Source organism: Diplotaxodon limnothrissa, linkage group LG17, assembly GCF_057381915.1.
Source record: "Diplotaxodon limnothrissa isolate DT_005_m linkage group LG17, D_limnothrissa_male_GT1.1, whole genome shotgun sequence".
NCBI classification, from domain to species: Eukaryota; Metazoa; Chordata; class Actinopteri; order Cichliformes; family Cichlidae; genus Diplotaxodon; species Diplotaxodon limnothrissa.
In genome coordinates, this window is record NC_140612.1 from 34,023,689 (window position 1) to 34,050,288 (window position 26,600).

General features: G+C 40.3%; 2 protein-coding genes across 3 annotated transcripts in view; one reads left to right on the forward strand and one right to left on the reverse strand.

Annotated features, from left to right (window-relative positions):
• Nucleotides 1-79: 79 nt before the first annotated feature.
• Nucleotides 80-21,779, reverse strand: pphln1 (periphilin 1). Of its 2 annotated transcripts, none has more exons than XM_085375683.1 (9): nt 21,730-21,779; nt 19,549-19,613; nt 19,003-19,218; nt 18,417-18,478; nt 15,641-15,757; nt 13,810-13,982; nt 11,108-11,163; nt 6,757-6,894; nt 80-580 (listed from the first exon to the last, which is right to left on the reverse strand). In XM_085375683.1, coding segments are annotated over exons 1-9 (1,101 nt in total). In that variant the 5' UTR covers nt 21,731-21,779; the 3' UTR covers nt 80-307. The 2 variants fall into 2 exon arrangements, with proteins under 2 accessions (XP_085231809.1, XP_085231808.1); XM_085375682.1 differs by having other exon boundaries at nt 13,804-13,982.
• Nucleotides 21,780-21,920: 141 nt separating this feature from the next.
• zcrb1 (zinc finger CCHC-type and RNA binding motif 1) overlaps nt 21,921-26,600 on the forward strand; it is a 4,693-nt gene continuing 13 nt past the window's right edge. The window contains exons 1-8 of the mRNA XM_085376100.1: nt 21,921-21,941; nt 22,050-22,154; nt 25,398-25,426; nt 25,573-25,684; nt 25,797-25,904; nt 25,995-26,104; nt 26,193-26,274; nt 26,437-26,600. The exon at nt 26,437-26,600 is cut by the window's right edge and continues 13 nt beyond it. Coding sequence (XP_085232226.1) covers nt 22,071-22,154; nt 25,398-25,426; nt 25,573-25,684; nt 25,797-25,904; nt 25,995-26,104; nt 26,193-26,274; nt 26,437-26,577 — 666 coding nt within the window. The 5' untranslated portion in view covers nt 21,921-21,941; nt 22,050-22,070 and the 3' untranslated portion in view covers nt 26,578-26,600. The remainder of the gene's footprint in view (nt 21,942-22,049; nt 22,155-25,397; nt 25,427-25,572; nt 25,685-25,796; nt 25,905-25,994; nt 26,105-26,192; nt 26,275-26,436) is intronic.

The following is a 26,600-nucleotide window of genomic DNA, read 5'->3' on the forward strand; positions in this document are numbered from 1 at the left end:
CCCTTGTTAACCATTTTCACAATGTGAGACGAGAATAATTTTAAATAAAGAACGTGTTTCTTTTGACAAAACGTAACAGAACGTTTTCTTTATAATTGATAAATTCCCACAGAAAACTTGAAGGTAAAAATGGTCCGTTCAAAAATAACACTGGTCATTCCTGCAAAGGATGTCCTCTCTCCACGGCGGCCTGTTTTCTCCATGCTTACCTCCATGGTTTCGGTTTGAGCTGCTGAACAATCCGGACTTCAAACCGTCAAGCCTTCCTCCTCTGTCTCACATTAACGCAGCACGTCCGGCTGATGCGTCAGTAAGATGAGCTGTGATTGACTGCCGTCTTTGAAATTTTATGACCTGACTGGGATGTAGAGGGAGTGGTTGAGTCAAAGGTGGAAGTTTCAGGCTGCCGGATGACGTCGTCTAGCTCACTGATGAATTGTTTGAGGTCCTCTAGGCAACGTTCACGGATCTCCCCGAGGTTTTCACGGAGAGGAACCTGCAGCTGCTTCTCCAAGTTGGGATCTTTAGCCACCAGCATCTTCACCACCATTCCGAACGTCTCGCAGTCCTGACGATACACCTGGTCGAGTGAAAAAAGATGAAATAAAATAAAATAATACTGAGAGACGAACAAGAGGAAAACTTTACCTTCAAAAACCACTGAGCAGACATTTCCACCCTTTTTCAGTTTAGATTTAGCTATGTTAAGTGTTACCAGGCACAGCTTTGAGAGAAAAGCTCTTAATTGAGGGGATGGGGAGTTGTTTCCTTCCTGCTCTACCTGTCGCCTAGGTGTAAATACTCCAGCGTCACTGTGCCTAAGCTGATCACTCTGGTGCTAACACACCTCATACAGCGCCAAAAGATTAACACTCTTCCTCTCAAGTTTAATAGGGGCACTTGATATGGGACAGGGTAGCCGAAAGACGCAGTAAAAACTGCACTTCAGTGGTAGCTCGGAGGCTTGTAACAGGTGTTAGAGGGACAAAGAGGAGGTGCTGGAATCTAGTTTGGGAGCCGCCACTTCACACTGAGCCTATAATGTCTCAAAACAATGGAGGGAGCTTGTGCTTCCACACAGAGTGGTTTGATTTGCAAAATACCAAAACAGAGATTTGCTTTTAAGTCATGATCCTTTAAATGAGCTGAGAATGAAGGGGAAAATATCATTCCGCTCAACTGAAGATAATATTTATGGGCCCATTTCACATTTTGTAAGGGAGGGAAAATATTCAGGAACACAAGGGCAGCTTTTATTTCTTATTTTCTTGAGTTTTTGGACGTATATACATTTGAGACGTAAGATGCATTTTAAAAATCACACACAAATACCCTTTCTAAATAAACACTTTGTCTATACTTTTGCCAAAATAACTACAACCTCTGACAAACTCGATGTGGCTCTCTAATCTCTACCACACTATTTCATGACGGTCGAAAGCTTAAACTTCGACAGCTACCTACAGCCTTTGATCTTAAGTGGGCCAATTACACATTTAATCCCTAACATAAGAAAAAGAAGTGCTATCTCAACATCATGACTTGCATGATAAATATTTTACTTATTTACCCCGGTGTAGTATGAATGACCATGGGGGAGGTCTTTATCAGCAGCCAAATCTTTAAAACCTATGAAAATACATTTAAAAAAATACATTTAAAAGTCTAATACCTTGGCAATTTTGGCTATCTATGGGCCAGATTGGAGTCTTGCTCAGCTGGTTCTGTCCCCTAGGCCCTATCTTTGACACCCCTGGTTAAAAACACAGGGGGAGAGAGCTGATTCAACAGTTTGTTGGGGTAGGTTGAAATGTAACGACCACATAAACTTTGCTAGATGTTATGTGGTGTATGTGACATTAAGTATAACTATAGGAGGGAAGAAAAAAAAACAACAACCAAGACAATCTGTTCAAGTGAAATAATTGTTAGGTTCCTATTTCTTTCCATCTCCTTGGTTTATTTGATTTTGTTGTTTTTCCAGACTCAAAATGATATGTTGGTCTATTTTTTGCCAGTATACTCAAATACTTTTTTACATATATATTTGTATGTAACTCTCTTCCATGCCTAACTACAGATACAGCTGCCTAGTATATCAAGCTTCAACTGTACGTGCCAGTCTCATACAAGGAGATGTCCAGTGACAAGGGTTACGAGTGGACATGTGTGTTTATACATATGCCCACACGCCTGTGTGTGTAAAATTAGGCTAGGGAGGAAGGGAGAGTTTCATTCACCAGATACCAACGGTGGCTTCTGTGCTGCGGGGCTTTCTAACTCGCTGGCTTATTTATAGATTTTTCACCAGAACAGAGAGTGTGCTTGGAGAAAAGCTCACAAATAGAGATCGCCTGTCAAACACAGTTATTCTCCAACAGATGGCAACTTTCCAAAGTATGCATTAAACTAGGACACTGTGAGTGCACTATCTATCATTATCAGTAATTTTTAAGAAAGAAAACCGGAGCCAAACCAGTTTGCCTGTTTTTATTTTTGTACTTTTCCACCAAGTTTGATTTCACTATGAGAGTTTTTGCAAACCCTTGCTGACAATGCTTTGAGCACAAATGGGAGGAAAAATGAAACATTTCTATTTTTGCGTAGGAGCCATCCACAGTGAACAGTCAGCAGAAGACAAATAACGGAGGTGTAATACACTGCTCAAATAAAAAAAAATTAAAGGAGCACTTTTTAATCAGTATAGCATCAAGTCACTTAGACTTCTGGGATATTGATCTGGTCAGTTAAGTAGCAGAGGGGGCTCTTAATCATTGTCAGCTACTTTGGTGTTAATGAAATTAACCAGCAGTGCACTAGAGGGGTAAAAAATGATACAACCACCAAAAGACGAATGGTTTTAAACGTGGAGGGTAAAACCAAGCATGAGGTGAGGGGATACCTGCACTTACAGTGGTTGCAGGTATTACCAACTCCTCCAGGATGACAGGTTTGCTGTGTCTCCCAACACAGACTCAAGAGCAGATATACACAAGACTGTTACAGATAACTTAAAAATGGTAAATGGTCTGTATTTGTATAGCGCTTTACTAGTCCCTAAGGACCCCAAAGCGCTTTACACATTCGGTCATCCACCCATTCACACACTGGTGATGGCAAGCTACATGTAGCCACAGCCACCCTGGGGCGCACTGACAGAGGCATAAATTTGCATTTACTCAATAAATCTTTTCCTATTGAAGGTGTGCTAGCTGAAAGACGTCAGCTTGGTTGCAGCTTGTTTTAACATTTGCTTGAATAGTAAAACACAGCCTACAGGACATGCTTGTTACACCTGATCTAAAATGCGATTTAGTAATGATGTAAACTAGGAAAAAACTAAATTACTTTCACTTAATTTAGATTATCTTAATTTCACATTGACTACGGGAGCAGTGCCAACTCAAACACACAGATTACCTGTAATAACAAACCAATACCTGTAATTAGAAAAGAACAGTGGTTAACTTTGATTTTACTTGGCTCTAAAAACTGTTGTGTTTTCAGGCTGACATAATTACTCATTTTTAATTGGACAGCATTGGGAAATCATATTTCCTACCAACCCCATTCAGATATTTCTAAAGCTTTATACACAAACCTACTGAGGGATTTACAGTACAAACAGCTTATGCAACCTTATCCAGGTCTCTTGTTTACAAAAGCAGCTGATGGGAAATGTTCAATAAATCATTTTACAGGAGATTTGTGGGGAACACTACAAAACAAATTCAAAAACACAGTCTCCTCTGGGCATTTCTATACATTCCTCACGCACAATAAACAATTGAGCAGAAGATGTTACACAACTGATAGCCCAAGCAGTCTGTATAGAGAGGAGACCTGCGACAGCCACCATCCCCAGCACAATGAATGTAGTTACAGAGCAATGGCCTTTTTGGTTTTTCATCATCTGATAACAGAGTGGACCTATCAAACGTTTGAAGGAAGGATCCAATCAGTGAGTGGTCTACACCTTCTGTGAATACAGAGCGAGCTGTTTCTAAACAATGTGCTGACAAAGTTCTTCCTGCAATCCGTCCCGTTATCCAACCAGGAAGGAAAGGAGCACGTCTCGACTTTGGGTGGGGTTGTTTGAGAAAAAGAGCATCTTGCTCGCTGTTCACCCCTGCAGGACAAATCCTTTTTACAAATCTCGCCCCTGAGCGTGCTGGGCTTTAGAAATGAGAGAATCGGAACAAATTTTAAACATTAGAGTTGGCACCTCAGTCCAGCTCTGTCATCTTTGCACGTAAAAAGCCCTCAAGAGGCTGGAAGTGTCTGGCTTTCTGTCAAATACATTTAGATCCCTCAACAAATGAAATAAAACTCCCTTTGTACGGCAATCTGGGCCTACGAGGAACAAAACATAATACCCTTGACTGCCTCTCATGCCTTGTCACTCACTATAACCGGTTAGTCTGTCCTGTGGCCAAAGTCAACTCTGACAACCAGAAAGGGGGTTCAGACTATAAGTCAAGAAGACCAACTTCACTTAGCCACGCAAACAAAGTTTAGATTATGACCTGGATAGCTTCTGAGGGGCTTCTGGATTCTGTGCATTTGTGGCTGTGTGTACAGAAGAGATGGCTAGACCAGATTGGGTGCAGAAAGCCAAACATCTGGCTGACACTTGTCAAATGGCTTAACACGAGTGCCCACACCAACAGGAATACTGCTGCTAATTTAAAGAGCACATGAGAAAGTGACTTTGTTATTTCAGAGCCAAAAAAAGAAAGAAAGAACAGCTTAAGTATGTTTAGCTGTGGGTCAGAGCAAAATGGGGCGTTAAAACTGGTCACCAGACAAGTGCTTATACAGCTTCCAGTGACTGCTCGGTTTGTCTGCCACCTCAGAGAGTAAAAGACCATCATGTGAAAGCAATTCTCTGCGATGCTTTAAAAATACAGCCTTTTCTATTTCAGTCCATGATCCTTCTTTTATGTGAGAAGAAAAAAATCTTGATTCAATTACTCATCTTCTGACCTCAGCTCTGGGATAAACAGTTTAGTCTCTCATGGAAGAGGAGAAGAGCTGCCAAATCGCAAACGACCTACACATACGGACGATCTGAAGATCACAAAAGCCAGAGAAAGGCACAGGGAAAACAAAAAGCTGCAGCTGTCAATAGAAACTGATGGTTATCTAAGAATCGCAAATCCTGAAAGGAAATACTGAAACCTCATATCCCTGTGAAAACGCAATACTTTATCCCCTCTTCGTTTTCATTTCAAACTGTTTATTATACATGTATACCTAGATTTGAATCACCACATTAGAAGATAGCAGAGAATTATGAGTAATACTGATGATGGCAGTAAAGTACCTACAGATTGCTGACACGGGTCTTTGTAATCATTCTAAAATAACTTTCCATAATACCTGGAAACATGAAATAATGCTCACATAGCTCAGACGTTATAAAGTTTGCTGTAAAAAAATGAGAGAAGACACAGACAGGCTATAAAACAGGCGTGAAGCTGCAGCGTCAGCAGTAATGCTGTTACAGCCTATAGGCTCTGTGCTGCAGCTCAATGTGAGGGCGCAGTCTGTGCTCCAGGGCAGAGCTAGCTCAGGTTTAATGGTCTCAGTTAAACCACCAGCAGTGCTCACTGGTGCAGGAATGGCCTTCATTAGGTAACAGAGCAGAGCTGGAACCTCGAGCCTGGGGTGTTTTTAAGCTCTGTTAAGCGGTCGACCTCTCGGTTTATTTTATGCACGGCTCTTTACAGCGAATAAGCCGTTCTTAGCTGCTTCCTTCATTTACGTGTCCCCTGTACCCTGTATATCATTCTAATGTTTCTAAACCCCGGTGTGCAGACCGCTTCATGCGCGAGCATTTGCAAAGATGAGTCAGACGCCGAGGGGGCCATGCTTGAGCCGTGTGCGATATTAAGCAGATATTTTGTATAATGAGCGGTTTATGCAATCAGTGAGTCAGGATGGAAGATTAAGAGAAGTTACCAGGAAAATGCTGGCAACTACAGACACCGGCCTCCCGTTTTTTAAATAATTAACCGTTTCTCTAAATGTGGCTGCAACAGTGAAGTTTTTTAGGGGGTAGCAGTAGGTACTCAGCATTGTGACTGGAAGACAGCAAAGTTAATTTCCTGCCTGTTACGAACATAATAGGTGGCTGTTTCAGTAGTGCCTATCCAGTAAAGCATGCCACATGTGAGTCAGAGAACCCAAGGCCACCATATGCATGGGAATGTGGTGCCAAGAGTACTGAATGTGGTCTGCATTGCCAAAGTTGACATTTATAGAAAAGTCTGACAAATTCGTAGTTTTTAATGAGAGGGTTTGGGCATACAGTGATTTTTCCTTCCCAAAAAGAACAACTGAGAACAGAACACCTTCAAATTTGTTTAAACATCCTTGGAATACATTGTGATTACCAATTTAAAATCCTGTATAGGATATAAATCCAAATCTGACTTTTATTCTTTGCTAGAAGCACAAGAAAACTGTAAATAGCCTGCACTTATCCACAGGTTTCTACAAAGTACTTTACAATGTGTTTCACATTCACTCATTAACACACACACTATAACTGCTGGTAGAGCTGCCATGCAAGGTTCTTGCCTGCCATCAAGAGCAAATTACTTGTCTTGACCAAGGAAAATACGCAGGAGTTTTAGAATGAGGCCTGTGATTAGTGGACAACATGCTGTATCACCCCAATCAGAGAACTTGTGGAAAGGTGGGTCAGAAAAACGCAATGATGTGAAAATTTGAAGTATTAGAAAAAAGTACCTTTTCTATCTCCTGGGCTTTGGCTGCGATGGCAAGGGCTCGTCGCTCGTGGAAATTGTCTGTAGATTTTTGGCTCTCTTCCACGACGGGAGCTACCAGTGGCTCTTCTTTTTCTCCTTCTGGAGGGGGGTTTTCCTCCTAAAGGAAAACAACAGGAAGGTGTGAGCTGCAGGGATATTTAAGGAAAACTAAGAAAGCAGCAGAATGGTTATTCCTAACAGAACCACTGCCATGAAACATTTATGCCAAGAAATCATAAAACCATTCAATATTTTAAAAAGCATACTACTACTCTACTACAGCAATCAAACAACATTGAATTGTAAAGGATGTACAGTCAATGCTGTGCTACGATATGACCTACTGACTCTTTAACTTTGAAGGAGACGTGGTTGATGAGGCATACAGTAAAGCTGAAAAGCCAGAGTGGACTCAGTGGAAAAAACAACAACACATACACAGAATTTGCAGTATAGAAATCTATACCTGAGGCACGAAATATAGCTAGAGCCTATATTTTAAAATGTTTGTTACAGATCAAAACTTAGCTTAATATTAATGTTGCTTTTCTACCCAAGCAGTAACCCTGCAGTTTAGTAGAACCAATCTATAACACGGAAAACCATAAAACTCACATTTTAGCTGTGTTAAGACAGAATCTTCAGAGCAAAGAAATCACAGCCAGACAAGCCATGATTAAGCATCTAATGGGCAAATTGGAAGCCAAGGCATCCATAAATACTACCGAGAAAGCCACAAGAGAGATCTAAGGGAAGAAATGAGGCCGACTTGGATGGGTGGTCAATTTCTTTTGCTCATTTCCTGATACTATTAAAGTTTGAAGGCCAAGGAGCAGAACTGCCCAACCATGACTAAAGTCCACTCATACATTAAGGGAAACAGGCCATGGCAACTAAGTCATACCTCATCCATAGACGACTAGAAAGAAATTACAGGAGATGGTACATCACAAAGCCGAGTGCGGTCTAAAATAATAATAATAAAAAAAGCACAGTGCAAAGCATCATCCAATTATTCCTCCTTCCAATACTCTCCCTGAAGCTATGCTTGGGAGAAGTCCCGTGTATATGCTTGGACTTGTATGAAAGATCGCATCTACTGCACCTCAGCAGAAAAATATCCCTTGTCTGAGTCTCTTTATTTCAACTCGCAAAGCATAGCCTAACTTGGAAATCGTGCTCTGCTCTCAAGATAAGGCTCAAAATAGATCTTCTGTTAACTGTAATAAATCAAAACATTATTGTTTCAGCAGAATGGGTAAACTCTGACAAAGAAGTGGAACTGAATTTTGTTCTTGGCTGTAAAATGGAGAAACAGCACTGGACTTAATATTGTTCTATGTAATAGTTTGGACATCATCACGCTGATGTAACAGCTTAGTTCTTCAAAATGCTTACAGTTTGAGCAAGCATCACAAAGTTCCTCAGGATCTCGCTCTTTGCAGTCTATTCAGCACGTGACTTTTTTAAAAAAACTTAGCAAACTTTAGAGGCCAAAATTCAAGAGCTATGACATTTCTGATCACTGCAGCACGCTCATCTGCTGGCTCATACTCTGATCATCCAGTCATCCTAAGTCTCTCATAGCTATATTCAGTTGTTTGTTAGGTTAAAGTAGTGGAGTGGCCAACCCAATGACACTGCCATTCCTGAATGCATGCTGCTAGAATTCCTAAAAATATCATAGTGACTGAATGCCACTCTACAACAGTGCTTTGAGCATTTGTATTACTTTTTCCTGCTTCCTTCAGCAGATCTGTGCCCTTTACTGGTAAACCATTACACTCTATCTAGCAGGAATTTGTTGTGTTGAGATGAAACCTGCCGATGACCTCCCTGCCCACCCTGCCTTGAAGCCAGAGCCGGTGGTGGTCTTTAGGTCCCGTCTTTGGTGTCTCCTGTCTGGGATGGCTCCAGAAAGCCTATGTGTTTGTTGAATCCCCACAGCAGGCAGTGACCAGGACCATTAGTGCAAAGCTTTACTGGGGGCACAGCACAGGCCTTTCATCTTGGCCAAGGTTATGGGTTTGTGCCCCGAGAACACACAACAATGCACCACAGGCTAGATCAAACACAGCAGCAGAAGCACCAGTGTGCATGTATGTGTGTGTGGAGGGGTGGGGCGCTGAGTAACTTTCATCACAGCAGTTGATTTGGTGGTGGTAGGTGGTTCTGACAAAAATGATCATTAGAAGGAGAAGAAAGAACTTTGTTTATATGCTGCATCTTGTAATTTCTCGTGTATAAACCCGAGGGTGACTGTCTGGTTATTTGTTACTCAGCTCACGTGACGACATTGCCTCCACTGGGAATTTGTACGAAAAATCGAGCCCTCCTTGCCTGTAATGGTTGGCTTTGCCATCTGAATCAAGTGTGTCCAGCACTTGAAATGGCACTTAAATGTCAAGGTGAATTTATGTCTAAATTCTTCACATGTACAAGCCATAAACGCTTGTCAGCAATAAAGTTTAAGTTTGTCATTTTCAAAGCAGTGAACTTGATAAAAATAATTTTTTTTCAGAGTGAGCAATCACTAAATATTTATCACAGAAAGTAAATGCATCATTTGTGTACATTGTGCACGGCCCCTTTTTGATGTGTGAAGGCAGGAAAGCAACAATGTAGAGTCACAGCAGGATGAGATCCGCTGCAATACAGACTCTTAACATTCTGAAACATAACAAAACATAAAAGAAATCATCTTTCTTCCAAACAGCTGAACTCTGTGCGCCCTTTTGTAAAAACTACTTACATGTTTCTTAAGCTGCACATAAAAGGTAGATGAACCCAGAGCTGCTGAGGGGTTAACAGATCACTTCAGATACACTATTGTTGGTGTGAGGAGAGGAACAAAACGGTGAGCAATTTAGTCCACCATACTTGGGGAAAAATAAGTGGACGAATATGAGCTGGATAACTGAAGGTTAACGGTATTAACATTTGCCAAGCTCTTTATTTTGACTTTTTTAGTCCTAATAACTTTTTAAAGCTGTGTTTGTGTGTGTAGAAAACGGGAACATTAGGCTAATAACATACATTAGTCAACTGAATGGTTGTAGCGTGTCTAGACAGTAAAACTGTGGAACTTTTAACTGTGCTGACTGAATAATAAATAGGGCAGTGATAAAAGCTTCGTGCACTGCACAGGTCCTTGATCGTTTAATTATTTCCTGTTTCATGTTAGGGAAAAGATTATTGTTGTTAAAAGGTTTTCAGAGCAGAGCTTGCTGAGGTGTCAAATATCTGATATGGATATATATCACTTAACCCAATTACTTTATTTTGTGTATATTTAAGGGCCATGACTAAAACTGTGATATTTTAAAAAAGAAATGTTTCTATTTTACAAAAAAAAAAACAACAACTTGATTATGGGATCATTTTGACATCCAGATAAACAGTTGCTGGCATACATGCATACAGAGACTCCATTTAGAAGAGGTAATGTCATTACATTGGTACAAAGTATTTTTAACCCTCACACAATCAGCTATAATAGCAAAACCTTTTTAAGTTGCCAGAGCATGCAAACACACACAAGGTGTTGACCTGAATCTTGATAAATACCGATTCCCTGTGAGCCCGATGCCCCATATTAATTTGTCACAATCACGAGACCCATTCCCTGCGTCATCAAAAGGAAACTGAGGGCCTGCCAAACGCAGTTAGACGTGCTCTTTAAAAGTAAAAGTAAACTATTGTTCGTTATAAACGTGTAAATACATCCCAGAGTTACACAGGCACTTCTTATGACTCTGTGGTTACGATCTTGTGATAAAGTTGTGACCCGGGCTACTGATTTCTCCTCTACACTTCTGGGTGGCCACAGCCACATGTACTGCGCCTAATCACAACTGATTGTATTTACACTCCTCTGCATAGTTGGAGATGGATGACATCAGCAAAACACAACATTATCAGCAAAACAATCAAGAAATATCCACATTTGACACAAAAAGTTGTTTTTTTTTGTTGACACCTGAGCCCTTTCCCCCGTATCATTACAAATTCTTGTAACTGAAGTCCGCTTACAACAAAGTTAAACAAAGTGGAGGCCCGATGGCTTTTATGCCCTGCATGAGGACCACTTTAAAACCCATTAACATACTTTGATGGGACTCAACACTTATTAGGAGGATGGAATTTAAGGACTTCCAGATGTATCCTGCTGTACAGTGACATAGGCAGACACCATGGTATGCAAACAAAATAAAGCACAGAACATCTGAGACTCCACTGCTGTACTTACAATATTTTTAAAAAAACAACACAATTTAGAAAAACCCTTTAATGTTTTTGATCCTTCATGAAAACCTCAAGAAAAACAGTACCTTGACAGATGTTGCACTCTGTGGGGATCCCTCTCTTGACAGGCCAGGAATTTTGTCTATAGAAATTGAAAAGTAACAAAAAAAAAAACAGTAAGACTGAAGTTAGAGTAAAAAAAGATATTTGGAATAACAAAATAAGAAATGAGAAAAAGGTGAAACGACGAGGGAAGCAGAAATTCAACTGAAAGAAGACAAGCAAGTCGGTCTGGAAAGTAAGTATGGGGGTGCTTATGGATATCGCAGCCTTGTAAATGTGTTGGAAGTCTGGTTCCAGGATCCAGTGAGGTACCTATACTAGAAGGCCTGGAACAATCAAGAAACACAACGGTGCTTTGAATCTCATTGGCTGAATGCACGGCTCCTCTCCAGTCACTGGAGGAGGAGTTTCTTCCTCTACTGACTTTCCTTCTATAAGAAAAACACTACGCTGTCCAAAGCCTTGTAATCAACTCTACTAACAAACTTCAAGCACCTAGAAATGAAACAAAAAACACTCCGGAGTGGCAGCTTTGGCTTCAGGAATATCCATCAGACATCCTATACCCTCTCCCCTCTACTTGCGCACACGACCTGGTGGCATCTTTATGAGGCCTGACAAAGTGGCAGACAGAACGGAGAGCAAAGCTGGCTGCTGGAGACATTAGAAACCCTCTCTGTCTCTCTCAGGTTACGCAGACTGTGAATAGATTAGGTTTGACAACTGTAACTTTTCAATATATCTGAAACAAATCCTCTGCATGTCATCTCATCTTACTTTTTAATTCATTACCACTGAACAAACAAAGGAATGCATGGCTATACATTTTGAAATATAATCCAGGAGAAGTGGCTAATTTGTCTATTAACTCATCAAACAAGACGTAGTCTATCCAGTCTTAGACAGCTATACTGAACTGTACTTACCGAACATCCTGCTCTGAGAATAAGTCTCTTCATACCCTGTTGGAAGACCAAACCGTAAGGTCACCGGCCAAGTACATCACAATTGGTGGGGTTTTCTTATCTAAAAGCAACCTATGGAGCATACGACTACTCTAATGCTTCCCTAAAAATATTTACTCTTAAAACCCGTTCAAATCATGCATTCAGATGGCAACATTTTGCCATGTTAGCCATGAAAACTGCTAAGCACTCACTTCGTGAGTGAAAAAGCGCCAATCAAATGGAAATTTAAAAGAAAAATGACCGGCGTTGAAGATGGCAGTGGACCTCAAAAGAAACAAAACCAACCTCCCCCCAAAAGAAAAACAAACACTGGTGGAAACAGGGGAATTTGAGGGATTAGAGACAAGAATGAATAAAGAACATGCACCGCACACGGAGATACTTTAGCACTTGTGCATTTTACAGTACAGTTATTTAATAATTTTTGGTGGTCTTACAGGAAATCTATTATGTGGACTTGGTTTTCCATAACATTCCAAGTGAGAGGGTGGGACTGAAAAAACAAAGAGCAATCCATGATGCTCTTACATTATTCAGCCACTTTCTAGATAAGCTGTAAAATTCACTGTTCCCACACAGTCATCTTATCAAATGTATTTCCAGACAAGATGTATTTGTAGTCATTAAAGTGTAATATAACACTAAATAATATATCTGTGATGAAAATGTGTTCAATCGGAACACCTCTGACATTTTAAATCATTTTTAACATTACTTTATAAAAGTGCAGGAACCATGAAAAGTGCTAATGTACCTCGGGTAGTGGAAATGGCATTTACCACAATACAGCAGTCTGTACTAAACTCTAATTCAGAAACTACTTTCATGATATAACTTACAAAAGACCTGGGTGAAAAAAAATGTCTGTGTCAAAAAGTTTCCTTTGTAAAATACTTTTTCTTTTGAGAGGCGGGTCGACTCTCAAGTCACTGAAATTTAAAAAGCCTGAAGTCTTCTGTTCCTGCATCCTTCTCAAGACAGAACACAAAATGACAAGGATGCAAGAAAGGAACAACAACCCAGCTTACTGTCACCCAAGTCTAAGCTTATTTACATAGCTCAATGTACAGACCCAAAGTGTCATGTCCACTCTGTTGAGGAAAGAGTGCCCCCCAGAGGTGCTCAGAAACACCCGTGTGACCCTCTGGACCATCCACACCTGAAAAGCCGGTCAGCCAGGTTAACAGCCATGGACAGACAGTGAATAACAGTAAAATAAGAAATGAAGGATGGAAGAAAAAATATATATAATCCATTTCAGAACAATGCACATTTTAGGAGCTGAACTTAAAACATGACCTTGAATCAGGGCCTACAGGCATACACAGATTACCTTATTTACTTTTGTGCTCTGGATAGTTAGTATAAAATTTAGCTTTCCAAATGAACGATGTTTATTCAGAGGCTGTGTCTCCTCTTCCTGAGTTAAGGCAACAAATGGCTTATGAGTAGAACTTGTCAGTGGAAGCAGTGACTACACTTTCCACTCCATTTTAGCAGTGCTGTTACATAATTTGTTCCATCAGCTGGATTGTTAAGACCAGAACTAATTACCTTTATACTTTAGTATTTATTAATGCTGTGCCACTTTATTGAATTTATATTGTATTAATCTGTGTTACCGACTTATTAAGTTAATTCCACATGTTATGGTGATTTGCTTTGGAGTTTTAAACTCTTATCAATATTGTGATGCCAGTAAAAGCACTGCATACTGCATCAGGGGGCGGGAATCTAAGATTTCTACATACTCTTGCCTTGCTGTGAGGGGAAAGGAAGGCTCTTGGCTCTGTCCGGTGAGTATCCTCTGCTGCTGACGCTGGAGCCAGAGCGGCTGTGCGGGGAGCGGGCCACCTCTCGCCGCACGGGAGAACGATCTCTGAGGGGAGGAAACGGGGCTGCCTTTCTCCTGTAGTGGTCTCTGTCCTCCCTGGGGAAAACAGGGGAAATGTGAGCCCTGCCAAAATCTGAAAGGTCCAAACATTGATAGCTTTTTCTTTTTCTTTTTTGTGAATTATCTGAGGTTAAAGTTATTCCTGATTGCAATCTAATAGCAGCAATTTACATCGGCCCAATGACGGGTCCACCTCTCTCACTCATTTATGTACCAACACAGAACAATGCTGCCACCTAGCACTGTAAGGTCATTCTGCTGTGTGCAACAAATTCCTGTTTTATGTTTTATTTATGCTACCCATATCCGTTTGCAGAGTTATTTGTGGAGAGGCTTTTTAAAACCATAATTTCCCCAAAAGACCGCAAAAACTGCCCTTTTGACTTGAACACTATTGTTCCCTTTAATATTTTAAAACGTGCATCCCAAACATTTTCATTCAAAGATCACAGTAGCTGTTGTTGCTAATCAAACACTCCCTCTCTGGCTGTAACTTCACCTATCTGCAACGAAACAGCTGCACAGTCAGACGATGGTGGCACCTCAGGCAGGATGTAACCACCCATTAAGGTTAGTAATGTTTGACGCTTCAAAGTGAGTTTTCACCATGAGCATCTTGCTGTTCTGAAACCAGATATGATGAGACGGGGGTGGACCTGACCCAGAAAGTGAGGGACAGTGCACCTTGCTTTAACTTCCTTTTTTTTTATCCTAATGAGGACCATCATTTACAGTATGAGCATTAATTAAGACAATAGAGTCAACAGGAAAGTGGCTGAGGTCACAAAGCAAGAAAAACAAGGGCTGTGTGTGTGTTATATTTAGTGCTTAACAAATTAATTAAACAATCACTCAATATAAGGTTTATGCCACAGCTGCCCTAAAATGTGGTAAGTAACAAAATCATTTTTACGTTCTATAATAGATAATCAAACGCTATGTGCAAGCTCTTTAATCAAAATTATATTTTTAATGCTAAAATATAATTGTTGTTATGTATTCATTTTCTAACTTACATAGTAAACCCACATTATTTTTTTTTACTTTTTAAAAAAACAAGATGCCTAGTTAGTTACTTGCATTCCTGAACATTAAAGTTTAAGTGTTTAAATGTTATGCCTGGTTTCCTAAAGAAGTCCAGTGTGTTAAAACTTGGGTATAAACAAGTGTGAATTTAGTTTAATACCCCAAATGATGTAGGAATTTTCAGTTTTAAACAAGTTGACTGATATCTAAAATACAACTGTGCTTTTTTTGTTTTTATGACAGGTGCTTTAACCTCCTAGGACCTGGCGTCCACATATGTGGACATCACATTTTTGGGTTGTCTAGACCAAAATACCCGTGGCAAACGCTGATTAGTTTTGCTCTACAGGGCCTGATATATACTTACGAGGACATTATACTGCCACAGTTCTATCAAAATTTAAAACGAATGTCCTCATATGCGGACCTCATTTTCCTCAGACACAAAAATCAGGTAAAAATAAAAATAAAAAAATCTGGTAATTATTTGTTTTTACATTCATCAGGTCCCAATTAGCCCAAATAGCAAAGAGAAATTAAAAATGCATGAAAGAGTTCGGGTCTTACGAGGTTAAAAATGTAGGTGCTATATATAATAAATTAAGACATTTCTTTATTGGCTTGACATGGTCTGCCATACAAAGTCATTAACAGGAATTCACTCTTACCCTCTGTCCAGGTTTAGTATGGCCTGTACTAGTGTGTCTTCCCCACTCTCTGGGAGCGCTCTGGGTGCTGGATAGATGCCTTGGCCTCTAACGCTATGAGGTGGTGGTGCACGGGCACTGAGGGGATTAACAAAAAATAAAAGAGACGCACACACAAGTTAGTGTTTGCAGATAAGCACATAGTGTAGTACATTGTGTTTATTTAGATTTCTTTGGGGAAATTTTGTAGAGTCTACAACACAACCTATGTAAGTGGCCGACGGTGTTGCTGGCATCTATGCTTGTGTGCTGAACATTATGTGATAGTGTGTTGTCTCTGTGTTTTATATGTGGTGTCAACCATGAAAAAAAACAAATAAAATGGTAGGACTTTTTCCCCTCCTGGTTCTTCAGTCTTTGTTGTGGTCAGTTTTATTTTTCAGTGGAGCAAACATGTTTGTCCCTCAAGATTTTCCACTTCTTTGAACATTCCTCATCTCCATCCTGCAATCTCTCTTCAGAAATGTACTGACATTTGTGAGTACTTAATTGACGCTATAATTGCTATTACCTATAATGAGGTGATGATTGTTACTCTCTCTGATATATTCAATTAAAAAAGCTGCAGCAAAACAGTAGCTGGAGATGTATAGGAGAAATCAATGGTATTGAGCAGATCAACCCCAATGTGTACATTTCTAGGGAGGTGCATGTCAGGCTACGGTTCAGAAGGGTGTATGACACAGTTACGGCGTAGCCACAAAGTGAATTTCTCACTGAAGCACAAATCTTCAAAAAGGAATTCACATCTGCTAAGTGACCACATGAGACAGAGCTCTTTCAACAGCCACAAATCCAAGCCTTACTTCAAACAGGTTGACTGGACACATGCTTTCTGGCTAAAGATAAAGGGCAGCATTTTTCTTAGTATCAGTTGTGTAACGAACTATTAAGGAGATATATTGTGTATCTAAAACATGACAGGAAACAGAATTAACATCCAAATGGTCTAAGGCTACACTAGAAGGAGTATTAAGGGTGGCTTTAGTCCAGGAGATAGAGCAGGTTGGAAGCCTGGTGGTTTGGTCTCTGTCTGCCCCAGTCTGCATGCCAAATATCCTTGGGCAAGATACTAACCCCAAGTTGCTCACTGATGCACTGATCCGAGTATGAATGTGTGTGAATGTTAGATAGAACACAGTTTACCTCAGACAAAAATGCTTGCATGACTGGGTATGAATGGATGAATGAGACATGTTATATAAAGCGCTTTGCGTGCTCATCCTGTGCAATACAGGATATTTGCTTTGCAATAACAAAACCCTAAAATGGGAAAAAACATGTTTTGTGCTTTTGTCAAGAATTTTAGACAACTTAAACAACCATGCATCCGACGCAGCTATGAAAACAAAATCACTCTCAATCTTCCCCTCTTCTCTCTCTGCCTGCCTAGATTGGTCTATCCAGTGAGTACACTTTATACCCAAGTACTGTTCATAAATTTTGCTACTGTACAAACAGCGCATTTTCAAAATGCACCCATGTGTGACGACATAATACCTACAGGTCTCTTACCACATCTCAGTGTCAGGGAGGATTAAACTAATTAAAGCTAATCCTTCAACTTTTCACAAAGTAAACAAATTGTAACATAGACATGCAAGTCTCCGCTCTTTGTTGTTAAAGTCATAACACTGCAGACTCATCAGTTAGGTAACATGAACTGCATATATATTTTTTATTTTGGCAATAGCAAAGGAGCACAGATATAACTGGCAAACCTTATTGTCGTTTTTAATAATGAAACATGCACAATGCAAATGCAACATTGAGGGTTTTACTAAACTTTAGCGCACTAATTGTACCCCGATATTAAAATATTCTTAATAATGTTCAAATAGGCTACCTAGTACTATTTAATGTGCTATTATCACACATCAGCATTACACACAGGTAAAATTAATTTTGACTCATATTTGTTAATGTTATTTACAGCTAATTTGTGCTGCCTTTGTCTATTAACAGACAAAAATCATACTGAATTGAACCAGTATTTTGAGAGAATATTGTAAACTTGTCACCTAAATGTCTGCAAACCTAGTGTTTAGCCTAAATATAGACACTGTTTAGCCAACATTGCTAGACCAACAGTTGTGTAAACTAAGAGTCTGGAGAGCTCAGCAGAGACCACAAGAAAAGTAAATGAAGTAAGACAGGCCAATATGGGTCAGAAACAGACCACGACTCGTGATTGCTGGTATGTACACAAACATTACAAACACACCCCCCCTAAATCCCCCCCAAGTCCAACCAGAGAAACTAAACACAAATGACTTCCTTATAACATCAAGTGAATAGAACAAGACTGTCCCCTGCTGTCCAAAATGAAAACATTTTAATAAGCAACAGTCTAAATCCACCATCTGGCCGGGGCCTTTCTGTGTGGAATTTGCATGTTCTCCCTGTGTTTGTGTGTGGGAGGAAGCCGGGTACTCTGGCTTCCTTCCACAGTCCAAGAACACATTAGTGGGGCTACGTTAACTGGTGTCTCTAAATTGCCCATAGCTGTGAATGTGAGTGCGAATGGTTGTCTGTCTCTCTCTGTGTTAGCACTGTGTCAGATTGGCGACCTGTCCAGGGTGTATCCTGTCTCTCGCCCTATGTTAACTGAGATATTCTCCAGCCCCACTGCGACCCTGATAAGATTAAGCAGAAGAAGATGGATGGAATACTGTATGCATACAGAATGTGGCTGATAAGGCTAATATTAAAACAAATCCTAAGACAAACAGTTTACCCAAACTCCAAAGGCCGCGCTGTGTGGGAGTCATCCCTGGGTACTCTGTAAGGATAGTCCTCCTACACGACAAAGAAAATGTGAAGAAAAAAAATCATTCTTATTCGCCACTTCTATATTATTTGTTATCTCTTAAGACAGAAAAAACTCAGTATCTGGTTAAAAATAGTGTAAAATGACAAAAAGCATTGTATTTAATTTTGCATACATAACCCACTGATAAGTGACAAATGACAAACTAGCTGAAATGACGGATAGATACATTTACAATTTTAGAACTCAAATGTAAACACAAACTCTAAAGAGTAATATAGGGGGGAAAAGCAGAAAAATTAAAGAGCACAATCCCTATAAAGGGAATTTAAAAGTCTAAGAAGAAGAGTTCAATAGATGCCTATAGTACATATACGTTTCAAATTATCGTAAATTATATTGTTAACTACTTTGTCCTTGGATTGGCTCCTTAAACTTACAATATTATGGGAAATATCTAAACTGTAGAGACTTTGAAAAAGGTTGCTTGCTTTTGACTGAAAATATGTAGTTCACCTATTTGATTACAATATACCAAAAAAAACCCTCTTACCCTCCTTGAAGGTGGAATGGCTCTGCGTTCAGCAGGGAAATGAGGGCCATCTCCATGGTAACCCCTCTGATCTTCATGGTAACCCCGGGGTCCGCCTCCATTTGGGTAAAAGCGGGGACCTCCTTCATAATCATAGCCACCACGGCTGTAGTCATCTTCTGGCCTCCCAAAGGGGCCTCGTCGCTCAACCCCTCCAGCCGCCCGTGGGTATGGACCCTATATACACACACACACACACACACACACACACACACACACACACACACACATACCTTTTTAAAAAATTATATATGTTTTTTTTTTTTATTCTTGCTCAGATTTTGTGAAAGAAAAGTCTGAGCCAGAGCTTATGGCAACTCGAAAATAAATCTTTAAAAAGATTCCTGGTGTTATTTTATTATTCACTCTCCATCCACAAAAAAATAAAAATAAAAATAATTAAAATTAAAAATCAGCAATTGTCAAGGGATAAATAAAGAAAAGTAATAAGGCATAATTTGCATGTGGGAATTATTAAATGGGATGCAGTGATAAAGAGGAGCTCACCGGCCTGTCTGTTAAAAAGCGCTCATCATACACCTCCCGTATACTCCTTTCTCGCCTGTAAGTCACTGAAACGGGCAAAGAGTGAAACATACTGTTATCACTAGCACTGTCTCTGTTCAAGTGTGGTCGGACTAGCTTCTTCGAGCTGCAATATTAATATAGTATTAAATAGAACTTTTTCTCAGAAGCCATCTGACATGAAATTGAGGGCCAACACAGATGACATTGTTCTATTTAGATGCCTTGAATCTTGTGGTTTCCTAATGTTTCATCTGAAACTGTCTGAAGTGAAGCACCTTTTTAGCCTCACACATGTGCAGGCTTCAACACAAAAGCAGCTTTTGCAAAAAGAACTTGTCTAATACATAAAAGTTTTGAATATTGGTAGAGGTTCTACATATGCACAGATTGCACAGGAGCTGCTGATCCAGTTCTACACTGCGGTCATTGAGTCTGTCCTGTGCTCCTCCATCACAGTCTGGTATGGTGCAGCCACTAAACAGGACAGGACTGTACGGGCATAAGAAAGGGTCATTGGCGCCCCCCTGCCCTCCATCCAGGATCTGTACCTCTCAAGAACCAGGAAACGTGCAGGGAAAATCATCACAGACCCCTCACACCCTGGAGACAGACTTTTTGATCTGCTGCCCTCGGGCAGACGGTACAGAAGCCTCCAGACCAGGACCACCCGACATAGGAACAGTTTCTTTCCCCTCGCCATCTCCCTTCTAAACAGTTGACCTGTCACACTGCTCCCACTGCCAGACTGCAACAGCACCTTATGTACATTCTGTAGTATTCATTCCACTTCATTTCTGTATTCTATGTATATAAGTTTAGATTGGTTATTTATAGTTGGTTTACACAGCTTTGTGTATGTACTTGTATGCATGTGTAATGTATATATAGACACGTGTGTGTGTGTGTGTGTGTGTGTGTGTGTGTTTATGTGTGCGTGTGATTTACATTGCAGTGCTTGAGAGCCTCCATCTACCAGAACCAAATTCCTTGTATGTGTCTGCACATATACTTGGCCAATAAACACAATTCTGATATGATTCTGATATGATCTCCCTAAACTAGTATCACATCAGTGTTCTCTAGTATGTTAGTGTTTAGTGTCTATTGTTTGTTAATAACTTACTTTTTTGTTTGTTTTATTTATTAAAAAAAATTTTTTTTTTGCTTTTTGGGCTTCTCGAAACGCAAGATCTTCAAAACAATCTGTAAAGAAAGTTCATATAAAGTGTTAAGACTTCAGAGCAGACATCAGCAGAAAATATCAAAGACAAGACAGGGCACGGTGTAAAATGCAAGTGAGGAGGCTGAGATTACTTTGTGCAGGTTGTATGACCTAACGTGGAGGTGAAAAAGAGAGTGCATGCAGGTTGGAGTGGGTGGAGTTGAATGTCAGGGGTGATTTGGATAGAAGAACAGCAGCAAGAGTGAAAAGAGATGGTCGTGAGAACTGATGTCATGTGTGGTTTGGAGATGGGGGCATTGACAAAAAGACAAGAGACTGAGCTGAAGGTGACAGAGTTGAAAGTGTTAGGATCTTCATTGGGAGTAACCAGGATGGACAGGATTAGAAATGAGTACATCAGAGGGATAGCTCTCAAAGTTAGAGGCAAGGCAGAGATTTTTGGACATGTACAGAGGAAGGATAGTGGATATATTGGACAAAGGATGTGGAAAATGGAGCTGCTAGGTGGGAGTAAAAGAAGAAGACCACAGAGAAGATTCATGAATGTAGTTGAGGAGGACGTGGAGGAAGAATGCTAATGATAAAGTAAGATGAAGGCAGATGATTCACTGTGGAGACCCCCAAAGGGAGCAGCCAAAAGAAGAAGACTGACCTAACGTGACATGTTAAAGTACATTTGATCCACAGTAACTTAGTCAATATAGCCATCAGCTTGATGGCAACTAAACACTATCATTAATAAATCATCACTACTCTTTGTGGTAAATTTACAACTGATTGCGATGTAAACCAGGCTGCTATCACGGCTAACTAGCTAGCTTCAATGCATGCACCAAACACCAGCACGCTTGTGTAGTAAGTTAATATATCGTTAAGGCCACCAACAAAATCCTTTGATATGTACGTCAGATTGCGGCTTCATCTACATAAACTATAGAGGTAAATAATTTAACTGAAAAATAACAAACCGAGCTTACTTTCCTCTGTCGCCCAGTTAGCTTAGCTTCTCCCGGTAGTTACGGTCGTTATTTACGTTGTTCACGTCATCAACGTGCGACGCACAATATACGGCGTTTTTTCCCGTTTGCTGAACAACTGCTCCGTGTAAATAAAATTACACACCATATTTTTTAACAGCTTTGGCATTATTCTAACGGACGGTGTGGTGTTGGTAAGAACTACTGTGAAGGTAGGCAATTGCTCGAATTAACGTTAAATTGAATAATGCTGTGTTTATAGTGGATGTATTAAGCTGAACTGCTGGTTGTGTGCTTTATGACCATCATGTGTCTTTCAGAGTGTTTTATTTGAGTCCAGTATGAGCGGGGGTTTGGCACCAAGCAAAAGTACCGTCTATGTGTCGAACCTGCCATTCTCTCTCACCAACAATGACCTACACAAGGTAAGTTTGTCCCTGTAACTCTTAAGTGTTTGTCCTGTGCCACCACCACAAACTTGAAATTAAAAAAATAAGAGCAAATGTTGTAAAGATTTTCAGCTTTCATTCAAGGGATTGGACAATGGATTGCATTTATATAGCGCTTTTCGGGGGCCCTCAAAACGCTTTACAATTCCACTATTCATTCACTTTCACATTCACGCACTGGTGGAGGCAAGCTACAGTTGTAGCCACAGCTGCCCTGGTGCAGACTGACAGAACGAGACAAAGGTGTCTAGGAACTGCAGCTATTTTATGCTCCTGTTTCTGGGGCTCTGGATCTTCAAGAGTTGTTGAACAGAAGGTTAAGAAGAGAGGTGACCATCAGTGAGCAGCAATATGGCTTCATGCCAAGAAAAAACCCAAAAAACGCGGCGGATTCTTTGACAGTATTTTTTTTAGAAGTACAGAGAAAGTCAGAAGGAGTTGCATAGTGGTTTTGAAGAAAGCATGTGATATGAACTGTGATACTGCATGAGGAAGTCACGAGGGGCAGAGTAGGATGAGTGCTTGGTTGCAGGACATGCATAAGGACAGAGACAGCGGTGAGGTATGTGGTAGGGATTACATTAGGGCTCGCCAGACAGATGAGGTCAGGCAGGAGTCTTTGTGGGTTATGATATTTGCAGAGGACATTGTGATCTGTAGTGAGAGTAGGGAGCAGATGGAAGAAAACCTGGATGGAACAGGAATGAAAGTCTTTCAGTAAAAGCAAGACAGAATACGTGTGAAGGGAGACAGGCCTAGCAGTGAAGGTGCAGGATAGAGGTAGTAAATGTGAATGATTTAAATACCCGAGGTCAACCAGAGAAGATTCATCAAAATTGTGAAAAAGATTATGCAGAGCAGGATGCTAGTGATAGGGTGAGATGGAACCAAATAATCCACTGTGGCAACCTCATAAAGGGAGCAGTCAAGAGAACAAGAAGATACATAAACGCTTCACTTTATTAATATACGAAATAGTTTTCAAGCAATGACTGCCTGACATTTAAAGTCATGGACATCACCAAAAATTGGGTTTCCTATTTTGTGATGCTTTGCCATGCATTTTCTTTTTGCCTGCTTAGATCACCATGGGAACTAAATTAAACACATGGTCGTGTGTGAGCGTGGTCTAGAGTATGTTATTTTCTGACTTTAGTTTTAAAATGGGCTGTATGTGGTATATTTTTATTAATACTTTTGATTTTTTTAGTTTTCTACAAGTATGATATAGAGTCTAAGGAATTTGTTTTATACATTAATGATCTGATATTTTTAATTACCAAGAATATTTCACTTTGATCTGGCCACAAAGAAAAGTGACTTCCACATCCCCATCATTAAGCTGTAGGACAGTGTCAGTTGATCAAGTTTAAAGTTTCAGAGCTCGAACGTGCAGCTTTTACATTAGAAATAAACAGCAGCACTGAGAGTGCACATGGTGGTAGAACCAATATATTAATGTATGAGATTAAGATAAATGATCTTCTGTAGCATTTGCTCTCGACTTATTTGCACACAGCTGATGCCTTTTTCTAGTTTTATTCTTTAAATTTCTTTATAGAAGTTTCTCACGTGTTCCTCAGATAATGTCTATAAATGAAGCATTTGGAATTAACTGAAGATGAGCCACATGATATATCAACTCTTCTTTTATGTAAGCACATAAAAAGCCTGAAGCAGAAAGCCTGACTTAACAGAGAAAGTTAATAACCACAGTTGTGACACCTGTGATCTCTGACTGGGATTTTAGGTTTTGTCAAGAGGCTTAAGCAAAGAAAGCTTGGCTTTCAGTTTAACTTCCTTCGTGGCACACCCCACCTCTGTCTTCGGTCATATGTTCGAGGGTTTTTCTATTTGGGTTTGTTGCCAGCAAAGTACATGCTCAGGTGAGATTAATTGATTGGCTCAGGCAGATCATTCGGCCTTCAAAAATTCCTGGATTGCATGCACATTATATTTTGGGTTACATTTCAGATTTAGTGCAAAGTGCCATCCTCAAATTCGGCATGGGCTTGAGGATGTCACTTTGTCAAGTTTATCTCTGTACTCTTCAGAATTCATCCAGGTCTTTCTATCTTCTGTCACCCATTGCTACTGGAAGCCATGCATACTCAGCCATCACCCATGTTTTACAGCGTGCTGTGAATTCTGAGCTTTAGTTTGGGAACATCTTCATTAGATTCTCTAGTGAATCCTACACTTGGATAATCTATCAAAAGTAGTTCAAGATAGTGGTGGACAGTGATGAACAGTGGTGAACCAGTGACGGGGTCATGGGTGGCCAAGGCTCACTGATGGACGTGAAAAGTGAAGCCTGATCTGTGTGGTCTGACCTAACAGATGAGCTGCTGTAGCTCAAACTGCCAAAACAGTTCATGCTGGTTCTGAATTGTGTCAGAATACACAGAGCATCACACGTTGTTGCCTATGGGGCTGCACAGCCCCAGACCAGTCAGGGTGTCCAGGCTGACCTGTTTATCACAGAAAGCGCCAACAATGGCGATGTGAGCATCAGAACTGGACCATGGAGCAATGGAAGAAGATGGTCTGGTCTGTGTTTGTTACCAGGGAAACACCTGGCATCAGGATGCACTATGAAAAGAAGCCAAGCTGACAGAGATTTCTGCTGGGACCTCTTGGGTCTTACCATCCATGTGGATGTTCCTTTGACACCTACCTAAGCATTGTTGCAGATCATGTGCACCCTTTCATGGAAATTGTATTCCTTCATAGCTGTGGCCTCTTTCAGCAGGATAATGCGCTCTGCCATAAAGCAAAAATGGTTAAGAAATGCTTTGAGGAGTTGGCCTCCAAATTCCACAGATCTCAATGTAATCAAGTGTCAAGTGGGATCTGCTGGACAAACAAATCTGATCCATGGAAGCTCCACCTCGCAACTTACAGGACTTAAAGGTTCTGTTGCTAACATCTTGGTGCTAGATACCACAGCACGCCTTCAGGGATCTAGTGGAGTTCATGGCTTGATAGGTCACCATGGTTGTTTTGGCAAAAAAGGAGGACCAGGCAATATTAGGGAGGCAAACATAATGCTATGTCTGATGTGTAGATGTGTTAAACAGGTATTACTTTATCATAGAAATGGTCATATGATTATTCCCCAACGTTGTCATCCAGATGTTTTTATGTTACCTAGCACACCAGTTTTTCTATGCATTCCAAGAACCTCTCACTGAAATAAATCACTGTGTGTCATTTCAGCTATTCAGCAAATATGGCAAAGTTGTAAAGTAAGTATTTTTTTATGTTATTTTATACATTTAAAGCAATGAATGATGCAACACAATGCGATAATTTGGTAGCTTTGAAGCGATGTAACAGTTACTGCCTCAGTCGTTTCCTCACAGGTATTAATAACTATGATGGTTTCTCTCAGGGTCACGGTGGTTAAGGATAAAAACACTCGGCAGAGTAAAGGAGTGGCGTTTGTTCTCTTCCTGGATAGAGAGTCGGCTCATAACTGTGCAAGAGCAGTGAACAACAAACAGGTGAGCCTGTGCAAGGTTATATACTGATTTTTCACTAAGCGTAACCCAGAGGCTTTCTGCCAGCGATGTTTCTGTAATGGATGCGAGCGAGTGAAATATTTTTGCCTCCCAGTTATTTGGCAGAACGGTTAAAGCCAGTATTGCCATAGATAATGGACGAGCAGCAGAATTCATAAGGAGACGGAACTACACAGACAAAAGTAGATGCTACGAATGTGGGGTCAGTAAATATCTACTTTTTACATTTCTAACTAAAGTTAGAAATGCAATTGTGATAGTTTTCCTGTATTTTCACAATGGCACATGTCAGGATTCCGGACATTTGAGCTACGCATGTCCCAAAAACATGCTGGGAGAGAGGGAACCTCCGAAGAAGAAAGAAAAGAAAAAGAAGAAAAAGGCTCAACAGCCCGAGCAAACGTATGTAATTTGTGACATATATATTTGTGCAACAGAATATATCACAGTACATCTACATTTTTATTTTTTTTATTTTTTTTACTTTTAGCGAAGAAGAAGAAGAAGAAGAAAGTGAGGAAGAGGGAGAAGACCCAGCTTTAGATAGCCTAAGCCAAGCCATAGCTTTTCAGGTAAGGGTGCAGAGACAAGAAATATCTACCTAAAAATATCTAGAGGTTTTGATTCAGAGGATTGCATTATGAGTTGCAAAGTTACATTATGGAAAGTCTGACTCAAAATAAATGAAAAACTGTCAGCACTGACATATTTGTTGTCTATTTGTTGCCCTCCAGCAAGCCTGTATTGAAGAAGAACAGAAAAAACAGAAGAGGCTGGCAGAGGATAATGCTCACGCTTCAACGTCGTCAGACTCCAAGAAGCCACGGATCAAAAAGAGCGCATACTTCAGTGATGAGGAGGAGCTCAGTGACTAATGGATGTATAGACTTTAATGTTT

Coding starts and splice junctions, on each gene's coding strand:
- pphln1 (XM_085375682.1), bottom strand. Junction 19,219..19,548: donor GCTTTTTAACAGACAGGCCG/GTGAGCTCCTCT, acceptor GTGTGTATATAG/GGTCCATACCCACGGGCGGC. Junction 18,479..19,002: donor CCATTCCACCTTCAAGGAGG/GTAAGAGGGTTT, acceptor TTTGTCGTGTAG/GAGGACTATCCTTACAGAGT.